The sequence below is a fragment of the Tiliqua scincoides genome, chromosome 6 (assembly GCF_035046505.1).
Source record: "Tiliqua scincoides isolate rTilSci1 chromosome 6, rTilSci1.hap2, whole genome shotgun sequence".
Taxonomy (NCBI): domain Eukaryota; kingdom Metazoa; phylum Chordata; class Lepidosauria; order Squamata; family Scincidae; genus Tiliqua; species Tiliqua scincoides.
This window is the reverse complement of record NC_089826.1, coordinates 1,335,854-1,351,977: the sequence shown is the minus strand read 5'-3', so window position 1 is coordinate 1,351,977 and position 16,124 is coordinate 1,335,854. Positions and strand designations below refer to the sequence as shown.

Below are 16,124 nucleotides of genomic sequence, written 5' to 3'. Positions count from 1 at the left end.
CCCCACTTCCCTGGAAGAATATCCTTAGTGCAAGCTGATATGGGTTCATCACCCGAGAAGGGGTCCTCCGTGAGGAACTCAGTGATGCACCCATATCTACCTGCACCAATCTGCCCATTTCTGTCTTCTCCAGAATGACACCCTACATCTCTGAGACTTTCTTCCATGGCAGCTGAGGAGCTCTCAGCCGGAGAGTGGGACAACACTGTCATGTCCCTGGGAGTCTCAGTAAGGCCCCTCTCCGCCTTTCTCTGCTTCTCCAAGTCAGCTACCAGGGTTTCAAGGGAGCAAACCCACTCCCTGAGAGCCAAGCTTACACTCACAACTTGCAGCACGCACCCACAACTTATGCCCGTGAGAGATACACACGTGACACTGGAAAGCCCCCACCCCATTGCTGGCTTTCTGCCTTCATCATACGTTTTGTTGTGGTGCTTTACATTCCTGGCTGGGTTGCGCAAAGGAAATTTAATGTACTTTGGATTCCTGGTATGCTCTATAAATGCTTTTAGGGTACTTGTGTGCCCCCTCTCAAGGGTAGGGGAGTGCTTGTTGTCCAGGCTCCCTCACCTTGCTGCTCAACTTGCACAGATGCTTAACTCACTTGTCTGTGACTTACCTGGCACTTTGTCCCAAAGAGCCACTTGGCCCCAGAAGGCGCATCTGCTACTTGTAGAAAGAGAAACCTCCCCCCCCCCCGGCACTTATAGCAAAGCAGAACAGTGATGGCCTTCCCTTGCTTGTCCTCAGTCAACCACTGGTGATGACTGTGTATTTTCTTTCTCAGTCCTTAAATCTTGGAGGAAAAAAAAGTGTGAAGCTCTTTCTGATGGCTGCTCACATCCCACCAGTAACTCTGTCCCACCTTGTCGTAACATGTACCTCCTTGTCCCCTTTATTTCTTGCTTGACAAGATGGGCAGTCAGTGCCCTTGGCCCTGAAATCATTCAGTCCTTGTAGGGAGGGAAGGTTTCTGGTGTCGGACCACTGCTGTTGGGGAGGGGGGCACCAATGCATTCTTGGAACCATGTGATATGATGGGAGAGGAGCTACAGGGGGGACACAGGATGTTTTAGCTGCCACCTGAGGGGGTGGGGGGGAAGCTGTGCTGGGTGCCTTACAAAATCACTTTAAAACTAAATTTGCTGGCTTTCCCCTGAGAGGCCGGACTCCAGCCCCTTAGTCTTTAAGCTTCCATGGCAAAATACTAGAGGGGGGAGTTGCTGGCCTCTTCTCTGCTGCCCTACAGCACCGCCACTGGGGGTGGCCAGAGGGTGGGGTTGCATCTGTGGCTTCACGGGACGGAGGTGCCACAAGGGGACAAGAGGACACTTTCGCCTCCACCCAAGTGTCTTGTTACTCAGGCTCAGACTTCTCTTGGGCTTCTCTTCCTGGCTTGACTACCTCCTTGCTTCCAGACTGCTAGCTTTGCCCTTTCCCTTGCTTCACTTCTCACCCCAGAAGCAAGGGTGTGCCTTGTGCTAAGACTCCTGGTTTTGCTCTACACATCATTGGCAACAGTTGTCAAGTTGTTCAGGATAGACTTGCCATCCATCAAGACAGTAACAAAAGCAGCTCCCAAAACTAGGAGAGGGATGAAGCAGGGTGGGCGAGGACCAGTGGTGGCCAATTCATATAGCCAGTCGTGGAGGAGATGCCCAATTCCTATCGCCTCCCACCTCCTCCAACCCCCATGAGTGAGGGATTGTTCATGTGCTTTGGGGGATCTGCGTTTAGACTTGTATCAGTCAGTGGCCTCTTTCAGGCCTGTGACTCCTGTCATTTTCTCAGCTGCTCCAGCACCCAGACTCAGGCGAATCACACAGGCTGATGGCAAATACCTGCAGAGCCCATGAGTGGACCGTGCAGATTCCAGGGGGAGGACGCTGTGTTTTGTAACTGTCTAGATTAATTTTGTGAACTTACTTTTCCCTCTAGCTAGTCCAAGTTTGACCAACAGGTTACTTCTTGGAAGACCCGTCAAATGTCGTTCTTTGGATTGGGTTCGAAAAACCAAGATTAAGCTGGAATTCTTATATGGCCGTTGTGGGTTAAAATAAAAAATCCTTCACCTTTTCCCACCTTTTGCTGATTTGCACTCAGGAAAGATGGAATAAATGCGAGGGCTCTAGCTTGTCTGTAGATTTATTTATATTTATTCCTCGCATTTATTCCATCTTTCCTGAGAGGGACCTCCTCTCCCGCTCTGTGAATGGGTCTAATCCCCTTGGAAAGTTCTCCAAGTTAGTGGCCACCAGATGGGTGCATGAAGGCCTCTACAGGTGTCTCCCAGCCAGTAGCATAGCTGTAGGGGGGGCGGTGCGGTAAGTATCGCAAGTTCTGCAATGCACCATATAAGCAGCCCCTCCCACTCACCACTGGAGCAATTCTGGGCAGCAGTGACTGCCGAGACACTCCCTTGCCACTCCCTGTAGCTACATCACTGCTCCCAGCTGCTAAGCAATGGGCTGACTTTCCACAGCCTGGAAAAGATTCCCTCTCAGGCCTTCTGTGCAGCAGTGCCACATGCGGCCTCTTTTCCAAGGTATCTCTGAAACCCTTTGAAATCTGTGTTGGTGGCTTGCCAGTGGTTCCCCATCTAGAGAGACATCTGCAGCTCTAATTACCCCCAAGAAGAACTGGCAAAGCCGTCACTCACGACAAGCTGTTTTGATTTGGCAGCTCCTGGTAACCACCAAGGAAAATTACAGCTTCTCGTGGAGCGCCTCTGGCGTGCCACCACCAGGCAGCTTCGCTCCGCAGTCGTATTTAATCTGCATATAGAAAGGTCTATAAATAAATACGACATGATGCGATGTTTGAAATATATACGCCTGCTGAATTTAATGCAATAATGCTTGAGCCTGGAAAGAGTGACTGCCTCCTAAATTATTTCCAACTGCCCTTGGTTAAGAGATACCTTGTCTTTTCCCTTGGGGCGATGCCTTCCTTGGAGACTCTAAATTCAAAAGATCACGGTCAGGGATAACCTTGGGGACTGTTTCTTATTGGGAAAAGGAGCACAAAGGCAGAGCAGGTTTGGTTTGGAAGTGGCTTTGCCAGGTTCGCTTCAAATTTCACCTTTTTCTGAATGGGGAAAAACTGGCTGTGGACTGGTTAGCTGATTGGTCAGCACCTGTGAAGTCATCCCCAGGGCACTTGTGCAAGTTTCACAAACAAAAAGCCAACAACTCCTCTGCCTTGCTGTATCCAATTAAAGACCCTGTCTAATTAACCATTTGTTGCATGCGGTTGTCAGGTCTCCAAGAGGCAAGTTTTCCCCAGGTCTGTTGTCCTCTGTTGAAATTTCCTGGAACCACTAAACAGCCCCCTTGGTTGATATCCATTCATCCCAATTTTCTCCAATGGAGCCAGATCAACATTAAACATGTTTTTACTGCTCTTTTGATTCCACTGTGAGAGGAGCTCAAGCTGGGAGGGACCAGCAGCAGCTTCTCCTCTTTTAAAGCCATTTGCCTTGCCATGTGAAGATGCATAAGGTCTCTCTTGGCTTCCTTCCTCCTGTGTCCCAGTCAGCAGATTCAGACCTGCCATTCCCTCCGCCACAGAGAGGACCCAACATCTACATGGTCCCTCAAGGAATCAAGCCAGATCTTCAACGCACGGCCATTGAGGTGAGTGCAGGAGGTCATGTCAGCAGCTTGCTGGCCAGGGGATCTGTAGGAAAAATCTTCCTATGAATATTTGTTGAAGGGTTGCATCCATTTGGGAAGGTACAACTAATTCTGGCAAAATGGTTTAGGTTTTTGAGGTTCCAGTGAGGGAAAAAACCACCTACCCAACGTGATTGGAAGATACAGAAGAAAGTGATTTAAGCCTTTCCGGTGGTCCACTTTGACAAAGGTGACCCTCACCACACTCCCCACGTGCCACACAAAAATGAAAAAAAAATTGTTTGGACTCATCTGGCCATATTTCATGTGGTTAGGGGCTTAGGATTTACTTGACCCTTTCACCTCTGATGCTCTTGGCATTCTTGTTTGTTCTTTCCAAGTGCAGATCTTAGCCTGGGGGCTCCGGAACCTGAAGAGTTATCAGTTGGCCAGTGTCACTTCACCCAGTCTCTTGGTCGAGTGTGGTGGGCAGATAGTTCAGTCTTGTGTCATCAAGAACCTCAAGAAGAACCCCAACTTCGACATCTCTGTTCTCTTTTTGGACGTGGTGAGAAAACTTCACCCTTGTCTGCTCGTACCTCTGCAAGTACACCCTCCCCAGTTATTTTGGCTGGCATACTGCACTCGCTGCCCCGTTTCTGTCCAGGTGCTGAGGCGTCTGTCACCCTACTCACTACTGCTGTGCTAACCTTGCTTTCTCCTACCTCAGTGTCTGCCAAAGGAAGACCTGTACCGCCCTCCCATCATCATCAAAGTAATTGACAACAGACCGTTTGGCCGCAAGCCTGTGGTGGGACAGTGCACTATCCAGGCCCTGGAGAAATTCTGCTGTGATCCCTACACAGAAGAGGCAGAAGTTCCTGAAATGCCTGCAGGTATGGAAAGGGAACAAAGAGCTCCAGCTGCCTTTGGGCATAAAGTGGGACAACTTTGTCTGAGCAAGCGGGTGGCTTTTGAGGCATCTTTGGTCATTTTCCCAGCCAGGAGATGCTGCTAGATAGTCTGCTTCCTGCTTCGACTTTTAGTTGTCACTTAGATGCAGACCTGGCAGCAACTGTTACCCTGCACATGCCCAATCTTGTCTGATCTCGGAAGCTAAGCAGGGTCAGGCCTGGTTAGTACTTGGATGGGAGACTGCCTGGGAATACCGGGTGCTATAGGCTTATACCATGATCTCGGAAGCTAAGCAGGGTCAGGCCTGGTTAGTACTTGGATGGGAGACCGCCTGGGAATACCGGGTGCTATAGGCTTATACCATGATCTCGGAAGCTAAGCAGGGTCAGGCCTGGTTAGTACTTGGATGGGAGACCGCCTGGGAATACCGGGTGCTGTAGGCTTGTACCATGATCTCGGAAGCTAAGCAGGGTCAGGCCTGGTTAGTACTTGGATGGGAGACCGCCTGGGAATACCGGGTGCTGTAGGCTTGTACCATGATCTCAGAAGCTAAGCAGGGTCAGGCCTGGTTAGTACTTGGATGGGAGACCGCCTGGGAATACCGGGTGCTGTAGGCTTATACCATGATCTCGGAAGCTAAGCAGGGTCAGGCCTGGTTAGTACTTGGATGGGAGACCGCCTGGGAATACTGGGTGCTGTAGGCTTCTAACATAGTCTTTCCAGACTGAAGGTTGCCAACCAGATGCAGACCCTTCTGAAACTCATGGATATGTATTTTGATTTGGCTACTTAACTAGTGTTTGCCTTTTCTTTCTGTCCATTTTTATAATCAAAACAAATAACAAACATCTAAAAACATTTTAAAACACCTTCATTAGTCATAAAAATACTTTAAAACCAACAAAACACGAAACTTCACATATGCATCATACAACTGTATACTCTGCAGGTACGTGTTGCTTAATGACAGGGCTACGTTTCCCGAGCCTGTTGTTAACTGATGGTGTTGAAAAGTGACCATGCCCAAAGAAGCCCACTGAGAGTATTCTGAAACTGCTCCCCTGCTGCTGTTCATGCACCTGAATGTGCTACTGAAAGTGTTCGGAAGCTGCCTCACTGACATGCACCTGAAATGTCTTCCATGCTGCTCGCTGGTGACTTTTGAGTCTACCTCTAGCGCATGGCTGTTGGGCATGGCATTCTCCAAACAAAGGGCTCAATCCAAGTGACCCCACTGCTGGAAAGAATAGGAACTGTGTAAGGTCACAGAATTTGCTTGTAGATGTCATATTTATTTAACCACAATCTAATCAAAGCAGACGGTCACTGTCCACTCAGGGTGGGAGACTCTTCCAGTGAAGGGCACAGTCCTATCCAACTTTCCAGCAGTGATGCCGTCGCAATGCAGTTCCAAGGTAAGGGGGCAAATGTTCCCGTACCTTGAGGAGGCCACTCTGACTGCCCCTCCACTGCAGGATGCAGTGCATGCCTTGCTGGCACAGCTGCATCAGAGCTGGAAATTTGGACAGGATTGGGCCCTGAAATAGGTTTGGCTTCTCCATGGTCAGTCCAGTTCGTAGGTGAGAAGGCAGCTGGTGTAGAGGGGAAGCGACTTAGCTATGATTCAGGGAGTCCCTTGTTGAGTCTCCGTACAAAGGCTGCCTGCAAAATGATGCCACAGCAATGTTTACCTTCTAGCTTCTAAGCATACAGGGGCTTCTAGAAGGTTAAAAGTGCCCCCAAACACAGAAAAATAGGCAAAAGGGAGGAAAAATAGGTCATTCATCTCAGCCCCCCCCTCCATCCCACCATTGACAGAGCCCCTCTGGTAACTGCTTCAGTCTTCTTCCTGTTTGCTAAGAAGAACCAGGGAGAGGAACAAGGAGAGCGACAGTCCCTTTGGAGGGAGAAGAGGCATGACAAATGCTGTGGGTGCCACTGTTACCTCCTCACTGTCCCTGCCTTCCTGGCTGCAGGAGGAGGAGGTGACCTCCTCTACCCACACTCCTGCTGGAGGGAGAAGGGGGCTGCTGCTGTCTCAAAGGGGAGGAAAGGGGGTTTCCTTATCTTCTCCCCATCCCTTATTGGAGGAGGGTTGTAGTGGGGGCAGACTGACTCAGCAGTGGGGGGAGCAGCATTTGTGCCCCACCCCAAGTGGCTCCTAGGCTTGAACCACACCTGAACAAACCCTTTACAAGGCTGAAAATGGCAGTTGGAACAAACCAAACCAAACCAAACCAACGTGGACAGAGAATCAGGACCAAAGTGAAGCCGAACCTGTTGGGCACCTCCAGCCCCACTTCCCCCATTCTCATTCTTGTTCTTTTCCAGATGATGTGAGCCTCACTCCGAGGGATGAAGTCCTCATCGATATTGATGACAGAGAACCTCTCATTCCAGTGCAGGTAATTTGTTGGATCCAGGGATGGGAAGAAAGAGAAGGAAGAGTAACTCTCTTGTATGTTAGTTAGTAACACAGCTGGCATTGCCAAGAGCTTTGCACTCCTTGATCCAGACTAGAGCATTCAAACCAAGTCACTATCAAACGTATCAAGTTACACACAAACAAATGTAACACCTGTAAAAGACTTGGCTTGTTCTGAGCCAGTTCGTGGTATATCAGACGCCTTGGTGCCCTAATTAGGGTGAGTGAGAAGGCTGGGGGGGGGGGAGAATTTGAGCTGGAGAGGAAATTGGTGGGTGGGTGGGTGGGGTTCAGGAGGAGATGTAATGCTTGCTGAGCATTACAGCAAGTTGCCAGAATTTGTAATCTGTTGAAGTTCAGTGTCATTCTCTAATTTCAAGATGAACTTAAGAGCCGGGGTGGGGGGGGGGTGAATGGGTGAGGCAGATACCAAACCTTGGGTTGTGCTCTTTCTGGAGCTCAGGGCAGAAGGAGTGATGGAAGAGCTGCTCGCTTGACACACTTCCCCAAAAATAGTGGAGCATTTTACAGCTCCCCTAGTTAGTAGATGCTCCAGAAGCTGCTCTTCCTTCTAGTTCTGTGCCGGGGAAGGGCAAATGTTTTGTGGTGGAGCCCATGATTTGTATGCAGAAGATCCCACGTTCAAGGTTTGGGAGTTCTGGTTATAGAGTCCCGTTCCTGGGCCACTCGACCAGATGCCTTGCCCTGGGAGACTTTACCAAGAACTTGACTTCCCAGGTGGCTTGTTTCTGCCCCCAAGGGATTGTTCTCCTTCCTTCCTCAAGGGTAACCTGGCAAGGTCACCTTTATTCAGACTTGCCATATTAGATCTCCAGATATGCTGGAGAGATCCAGTTTCAAAGTGAGTAGGGACAACAATGTGCTGCAAGTCACTTGGCTACTACATCACTCAGGAGTAACTGGCCACTGCCCAGGACAGGATGTTCCTGTCCCAGGACAGACAGGAAGAGGTCAGGGCTCGGGCTCTTCAAGTACTTGCCTTGGAGGACTTGGACCTCCATGCTCTTGTCCCACATCGTGGGAATGTTTGCATCATGCTAAGAGAAGGTAAATGGGGCTCATTTTCACGCCTGGCCCCTCCAAGTCTCCTCCTTCCCTTTCAGCTGGGCATTGCCAAGACAGAGCACTATCTCCTCCCCTCTGACTATCCCAGTCAGGCTCTGCTTATGTGGCTGTCTGGCTGGTGCCAAACAGGCTCTCTGAGGATGCCTTTGAGAGACCCTGCCATGGCTGCACATCGTGATGGATGCTGGTCTGCCTGGTAGGCTGGCTCAGTGTTACAGGAGTCTTGGACTGTCAGTGAACATTCAGAGGACATTAGTCTGTTGGACTGGGGACTGCCAAGCTAGTCTTTCAGTTCTGAACCAGAGCAGGAGGTGTGACTGATGGTTGAGCTGCTGGTGCTACCTGAAGAGCGAGCAGGAGATGCCATGGTCTTGTTTCTGGATGAGAGATGGAATGCCACTGTGGCGGAATGGAGTTACTGTGGAGCTCATTACCTCTGCAGCGAGAGTGCGGGGAAGACCAGCTGGCAAAGAAAGGGCAAAACCTTGAGGACCTGTCTAGGCCTGATTTATGATGCCTACTGAAGCTTGATGGCACACAGCCAGAAGAGATAATCCACACTGTGAAGGCAGCATCTAGTAACTGAGGGTTCTGTGAGTCTTCCGCAGAACGTACTGTAAAAACTCCATTGAAAAATGGCACTTCAGACTAAACCTGCCTTTGTAAACTGCCTTGAATGCTGCCTAAAAAATAGAGAAAGGCAATAAAATGGTGTATATAAGTGTGTGTGTGTGTGTGTGTGTGTGTGTGTTCTTTCATTGCCCCACTGGCATTTCTTCCTACACATGGATAGCATTTCAGCCAAGGTGTATGTCATTCATCAAGGAGGGACTAAGACCAAGAGCCTTCACCCAGCAACTGCCAAAATATTCATCTGGATTGAAATTCTCTCTGAGTTGCACTGAGCATGTTGCCCAGGTTGATGGCTGAAGGGCAGACCTATATTGAACAGTTATTGGACCAGGAAGATTGTTAGACCATCAAATTTTTTGGCAGGTAGTGAAAAGTTTTGCCTGTCCTGTTTCCTTGTGAACCAGTGCAACCATCCAGTGCTGGAGGTTTTTGCTCAAGACTGTTCTCCAGAAGCCTCAGGAGTAGTTGCCCAAAGTATATCATGGCCAAGGCATCTGTATGTTTTTCTCCTGGCCTGTCTTCTGGCCAAGGCTCTAAAGAGCATGAGATTTTTGGATAGTCAGATCCCATCCCACCCCATGGATCTAGTGAGTCTGTCATGGAGACTTCCTGTTAAGACAGTGATGTTATCTCAGGGGTTCATTCTTCCTCCACAGTCAGGTCCCTTCCTGTTGAGACCTCCAGGTCTTTTTCAAGCTACCTGAAAACTGAATGGCACTGGCTAACCAAGTATGGCTATTGTAAGGTGGTTAAGTCCACATTACTGGCTTTTAGGTGGAAAAAAAATATATACTTGTGGATCAGGCTACCTGCTGCTTAGTATTACTTTGGGAGCATTACTGTGCTTCAAATTGCTGAGAAGTCCTACAAGGAGTGAGGGCAGCAACTAATTCAATTATGCATTTATCATTAATTTATACTTCCCTGTTACACCCAAGAAGATATTTCAAAATGACTTGTTATTGTAGAACAATCCAGACAATGTAAAACAGCCTCAAGCGGTATATATACAAGATCATTAAAAACAATGGAAGAAAGCATTTCCAGCACCTTCATAGCCCATCACTAGTGGTTGTGTCCATTAGGGGACACAGGGGTTGTGTCCACCAGCCCCCTGCCCCCATCCTCAAGGAGAGCAGAGAGGTGGCCTTCATCCAGAGTTCTCACCACTGCAGAGAAAGCCTGGCACCTTGTGGCCTGTGCCCCCGGAGACAAAGACTGTCCAAGCCAGAGGAGTTGCCTTGTGAACCAGACCCTTGGTTTTGTCTGCACTGAGCCCCAACAGCCGCCCTCCAGTGTCTCTGGCTGGGAAGAGTCTTCTCAGTCCTACATGGAGATGTCAGAGTTTGCATCCGGTCCATCTGCATGTCAAGCCGGATCCTGTTCCTGGTTTTCCAACCTGCCCCACCCCCTTCCTTTCCTTGAATTCTTGCCGTGTGTCTCTGAGGGGACCCTGAAAGGTGATCAGGTGGCCTGTTGGGAAGTAAGTTGTTTTCTTACCTCTTGCTGGCTACCGGTTCCCTCCCCACCACTGCGTGCAGCGCGCACTCTGTTGGCACAGCTGGGTGCTCTGGAGTCGTGGGGAATAGGATGGGGCTGTTGGTCTTGGTCTCTTTCCTAATGACCCCTAGCCTGGAGTTTGCTTTCTTTGCCACTGTTGCACACGGGGTTGATGTTTTTTCATTGAGGTCTACCACCATCCAAGATCTCTTTCCTGGTTTGTCACTGGCAGATCAGAGCCTGTCAGTCACTAGGCACCGCTGGAATTTTTTTGCCCCAGAGTGCATCACTCTGTCCCACCAACTATGTTGGTGGATAGTTGTGCCTGTTGATAGTTGTGACCCAACACTTCTAAAACACCTGCTGGGATTGGGACCGCTTTGTCAAGGCCCTCTGGCCCAGGACTTTGGGCTCCATGAAACTCAAAGGGAAAGGAAGAGTTCCAGGCAACAGAGAGTACAGTTGGAAGGATTAAGGCTTTCTTCGGAGACGGGCTCAGACACTGTGTCAGGTCTTTAGCACCAGAAAGTCTCTGAGTGCCAGTCAGGCACCAGCCTCATGAGGGCTGCCAGGGCAGAGCCCCTTTGGCAACAGAAGCCTGCCTGCCTCTCCCCTCCCTCCACACCACAGCACCTTCCCCCCTCATTAGGCCAAACAAGGAAATTCCTGAACACAGTCATTATTCCAAATGCTTCCCTTTGTATGGGCAAGAAAAATGTCCTCTTATAAATGTGTTTTATTAGGATTTCATGCTGAGAGCCTCTTGGAAGGCGGAGAGAGTGCCCCAAGGGCAGGCTCTGTTCATCAACAAAAGTGCCCCTACTGGCAGGTCAGCCTCTGTGCCCTTGGCACTCCAGGGGCTCCACTTCTGTGGGCCACCTCCCTCCCTTCACTCTCTAAGCCCCATCCTAAGGTTGGGGGGACGGACCAGTCATGAGAGGTCTGCAGTGCAGCTCTCCCAAAGTTACGTTTGTTTGGTGTCAGTGGTGATCTCTGGTGGTGCAGGGAATGCACGAAAGGGCGTTTTCTTTGCCTGGAAGGCAAGTGGCCTTAACTGGAAACAAGCAAGGCCAGCAGTGACAGTGGAGGGGGTAGAGGGGTGGAAAAGGAGGAAGGGAAGAGGCCTGGGTGACTGATGAGAGGCTTTTCTGAATAAGGAGCAGGTGGCATAACATGGCTAAAAAAAAGAGAGGGTCCTCTCCCTATCCCCCCAGGTGCAACTTGCAGGCTGCCTCGCTTGTGCTGGTTCTGTGCCCAACAGCTTCCTTTCTGCAGCTCCCCACGGTCTTGATTCTGCAATTCTAACCATTTTCCTTCATAAGAGGGAGAGGTTTCCCCTTGTCACCTGCAGTGTGGCTGAGAAACACCCGACTGGAGCCCAGTCCAGACCTGGCCTGGTGTTTTCGAACCCAGGGTTGCTGCTTGTCTGCTTTTTGGCACTGGGGACAGGCTCTGAAGTGCAGCAGCCAGTCAGAAGATACCACTGTGCTGCCCAGGCAAGGCCAGTGGGCCGGTCTCCAGAGGTTTATCCCATCCCACCTGGAGGCCTCCCACTGTTCTGCGCATGACAGGGGCCAGTGTTGCACATCCCTCCTTCCTTTTTGGCCTGCACCCACAGGCAACTAAAACGGCAACTGCTGTATCCTGCAACCCCTTGGAAGCTGCTGGAGGTTTGTCCCTTTCCCCCACGTAAGGGTGCAGGCCCCACAGTGGGGCTACTTGAGTCTACACTGGCTGCTTTGCAGCCCAAGGCGGAGGATAGGATCAGCCCAACATGGAGGATAGTGACCCTATCCTCTGTGTTGGACTACAAAGTAGCCAGTGCAGACTTGAGTGACCCTATTGTGGGGCCTGTACCCTTACTTGAGAGAAGGGGGCCAAATGTCCCCTTCCCCTGAGGAGGCCACCAGTGGTCTCTACGGGGTCACAGAATACACCGGTGCCACTGCACCCAGTGGCCACCCCAGTGATGGGATTGGGCTGTTGGATGCATAGAGCTGCTGGCTGTTTTGTTGTGGCTCTGACACACCACTGCAGCATGCTGTTTACGGTGCTGCAGAGGACTGTGAGATCCACCATTTGAAGTTCCCAATAGGACTGGACCGTAAGAGATGGCCTTAAAACTGGAAGCCTCTTTGAGAGAGTGATTGACAAAAACCAGCTGGGGGGGGCAGGGCATATCCAGATTGGGATGACAGTGTGCAGGGAGGGAGGGTTGTAACATTTTCCCACTAAACCCACCCCCCCCCCACGTCACCACTTGAGGAAAGGAAATAACAGTTTGCAGTGGAGATTTTCAGTGAAAAAAATGGCATGGAGGGAAAGTGTGAATTCACCTGATAGTGAGAAATTTCTGGTTTTAAGCCTGTCTCTTAAAGGCAGAGTCAGCATCACGTCTATAGATTTGTCCTGAGATGTGTTCCTGCCCCTGCTCCAGCCTCTGGCACCCAGAGAGGTATTTCTGATGTGGATTTGGCTCTCTGGTTGTCCCCGGAGCGTTCCATACGTGTTCCTTCCAATCCATGCCTGAGAAGATGCTTGCTGCTGCAACCCCGCTGGGTTAGACTTCAAGCTGCCTTCCTTAAGCCTGCTCCTAATTAGGCTAATTTGGTTCCGTCTGTGTGTTTCAGAAGGCCCTGGCATTGTGCTGCTGTTTAAATTGGAAAAGATTAATCCCACTTAGATGTGGTGCGGTGTCAGGGGCAAAGAGTGACTGTCTTGGCCGCACCCTGTCACCACTGGCGCCACAAGATCCGTGCGCACCCTTCTCTTTCTCCGCTAGGCAATTGATGCCAGGAGGCAGAGAGAGAGAGAGAGAGAGAGAGAGAGAGAGATGCTGGGAATGTGCTAAAGGGCCAGAGAGCTCAGTGCTTCTGCCTAAAATGCACTGAAATTTGTTTTACAGTGAGAAGCTTAAGTACGAGATGTTTGGGTTAATCGCAGGGCCAGGAATCCAGGTACCCAAAGCCTGGGGAAGGAGGAAAAATGGATCTGGCACCTGAGTCGCTGCAGAGATGGAGAAGCATGCTTCTCGCCCTGTCTGGCTTCTAGAAAATTGCACCGGCTCCTGAGTTTTGCAGAAAGCAAACATTCAAATTGCACCCTTGGTTTTAATTGTTTGCAGGAGAACTTCAGCAAACATTTGGGGTGTTAAACCTTCCCTTGCTCGAGTGGCCTGCCATAGCATGGCCCAAGTGCCACCTTGTGGGATGAATGACACATTTATTATGACGAAGCCATAAGTGAACATGACCCTTTTGTAGAGTAATGGAAGGGTTTCCAAAGAGGTTGCGATCTGAACTCAAGGCCGGGGTAGAAACGGAGAGGCGAAGGTTACCAGCACCAGGGAGGAGGAAAGGAAAGGCTGTTGGGTTCTGAAAGATTTAATTACAGGTTCAGCCTATTTATACAAGGATTTTTTTATACACGGATTTGATTCAACGCAAATGGCCCCTGTAAATGAGAAGGAATGTGCTGATCCCTGGAGAAGGGGAAAATGCACCCCTTTAAAATCGGTGTAAAAAACTGAACAGTCCTTTAGCAATAGCCTCCTTAATTGAAAGAAAGAGAGAGAGGGCAGCTGGCTGATAATCCATCAGTCCTTCTCTCTCCAGCACACCCCTCCCTTCCCTCTGAGCACCTGAAAGAAAGGTGATCACTTTGCATTGGTGGAGGGAGAGGCTGAGTGAAGTGTCTTTCTAGGGTGACCGATTGGTGGATTGTCATCTTACTGACTCTTATTTTACATCACAAAGGTCAGCAAGGCTGTTTTTAAATCACTGGAGCAAAGAAACTTTGTTTTTTAAATTGATTTGCTATAGTTCGTTGTTTTTTTTGCCAGGAGTGCTTGGAACAGAAGCCATGCAAATAATTAGTCTCAACCTGTATTGCTGATGAACACATTTGATGCGCCAAGACTGATGTAACACAGTCTGCCAGGTCATAAGCCCCAGGAAGTTCTCCTGCACAAGCCTCGTTTAAATGAACATCAGCTGCACAGGAGCAGTAGCTTCTAGTCACTTAAATGCGAACAGAACTGGAAGACTTCCTTGTGCATTAAAGTTGCAACAATTCTGTGAGATAAGGCACATATTATACGGGGCCACAGACTGGAAAATGGAGATTGAGAAGAATTGTGTCTCTAAAGACACCTGGCGTTTCCCTAGCTGGGTTGAGATTTGAACCCAGTTCTTGTTTTTACCTGAATAACTTGGGGAGCTTGTTGTGCTCTTTTTCAATTAATATATAACTGCTGTTATGTGAAATTTCTGCTTATTGACATTTTACAAGGGGTCATAGTCTTGTGTAAGTGAAGTTCTGTGGGCCACATAAGATGTGGTGATGATAGCCATATGTGTTCATGTCTCTGTCCAATTCACATATAGGGCATTAAGTGGGTTTCAGCCCAGTCCTAACCTGTCAGCTGGCCTGTGCTGCACCCAGAGCAGGGTTGGGCCAGGTTGCAGCCCTACTTGGAGTAAGGAGAATTCATTCCCTATGTGTCGTACAGTAGCCGCCCCTATGGGACTACTTGGATCTAAATCAGTGGCACAGATTCCAGTGTAAGACCAGTCTGTTTGGGAAGGGGGTTAGGATCCAGCCTAAGTACCAGATTTTGATCCTGCCCCCCTCCCATTCCTGCCCACCTGCCTGTTCCTGAAATGCCCTCCCTAGACCCCTGTGCCAGTGACATGCCGCCAGTGCAAACTGACCTTGGGCCAGTGCCGTGGAGGTCAGATTCTGCCTCTGGAGGTTAGCGCATCTCCGTACTCAGTTGGCAGAAGTACTCAGTCCCAATGGCGCAGAAGTATCTTATGACACTTTTGTGACTCCTGGAGGACTCGTGCCAGCCTAATGTACTGTTAGGATTGTTCCCTGTGACATATTATTTTATCTGTTTCAAAAAAAATTATATCATACTTTTCAATGACCTATAAAAATACACGAAGCATAAAACACCAAAAACCTATGCAAAGAATTAAACCACAGGGTATATAATAGCAAAACAAACTTTTTAAAAGCCCTCAGAAATAAACAATTGTAGCATCAAAAGGGCCGCACATATCATTTTTTCCCCATCCTGATTCTGATACCAGAAAGAGTGATCCAGATTGGGGGGGGGAGTGTCTAAGGTGAAGGACAAGGCTGGGAGGGAGGGTACAGAAAACCCCTTCCCTGCAGGCCTCTTTTCATGTTAAAGGACCCTCCAACACTTGCTTTATGTGTGAATGGGATGGATGCTGACTTGTCCTTCCTAGTTATTCAAGTGTCTGCCTGCCCATGTCTCGGGGATGTTTCTCTTGCATTGTTGGAATAAATTAGGTTGAATTTTTGTCTTGCAGAAACTCCTTTTGCTTTTGCCATTATTTGTTTGACTTGTGTTTGACTAACTCCATCACTAATCAATGGTTTTAATTTGTAGCCTGCAGACGGCATGACCAGCTCAGCTTTAATTAACCAGCCAGCTTCTTTGGCCGATCTCCATGTATGTATTGCTTTGTTTTTCACCTAATTACTTGGGCTCATTTGCTTAATTTTTATTTTTCAAACCCCGTTAAAAGTCACCGCAAGTGGGAAATTGGCCTTGTCGGCTTGCCATTCTCACAAGCCACACAGAAATCTGAGAGAACCCAACCCTTCTTTCTCAGTCTATGGAATTTGTCCTGACATGAAAAGAAAATTTAAAAAATGGAACTGCAAAATTGGATTATCCAGATTTAGAATGACTTGGGAGATCTTGCTATGTGGCAGAAGGCATTGGGTGAAGAAGGTCTTGGGTCTTACCGCTACCTCTTCATCTGCCCCTTGAAGCAGTCCCCTGACCTGCTCCATGAACTATTTAGGAAAGCCAAGACTAGGGTTTCCTTTGGAGTGCACAAGGAACATAGACATTGTTTCCATCTATGCCAGGACTTGGTAACTGCTGGTCCAATGAATCATATGCAGTTCCC

At 49.2% G+C, this 16,124-nt stretch overlaps 1 protein-coding gene across 9 annotated transcripts in view; it reads left to right on the top strand.

The window, feature by feature from the left end:
* DYSF (dysferlin) overlaps positions 1-16,124 on the top strand; it is a 130,987-nt gene that overhangs the window by 78,132 nt on the left and 36,731 nt on the right. For 5 of the 9 annotated variants that reach the window (XM_066632106.1, XM_066632103.1, XM_066632105.1 and 2 more), the window contains 5 exons: positions 3,534-3,635; positions 4,021-4,182; positions 4,345-4,510; positions 6,861-6,934; positions 15,596-15,658. In XM_066632106.1, coding sequence (XP_066488203.1) covers positions 3,534-3,635; positions 4,021-4,182; positions 4,345-4,510; positions 6,861-6,934; positions 15,596-15,658 — 567 coding nt within the window. The remainder of the gene's footprint in view (positions 1-3,533; positions 3,636-4,020; positions 4,183-4,344; positions 4,511-6,860; positions 6,935-15,595; positions 15,659-16,124) is intronic. The other 4 variants (XM_066632110.1, XM_066632108.1, XM_066632109.1 and 1 more) reach the window with 1 other exon arrangement.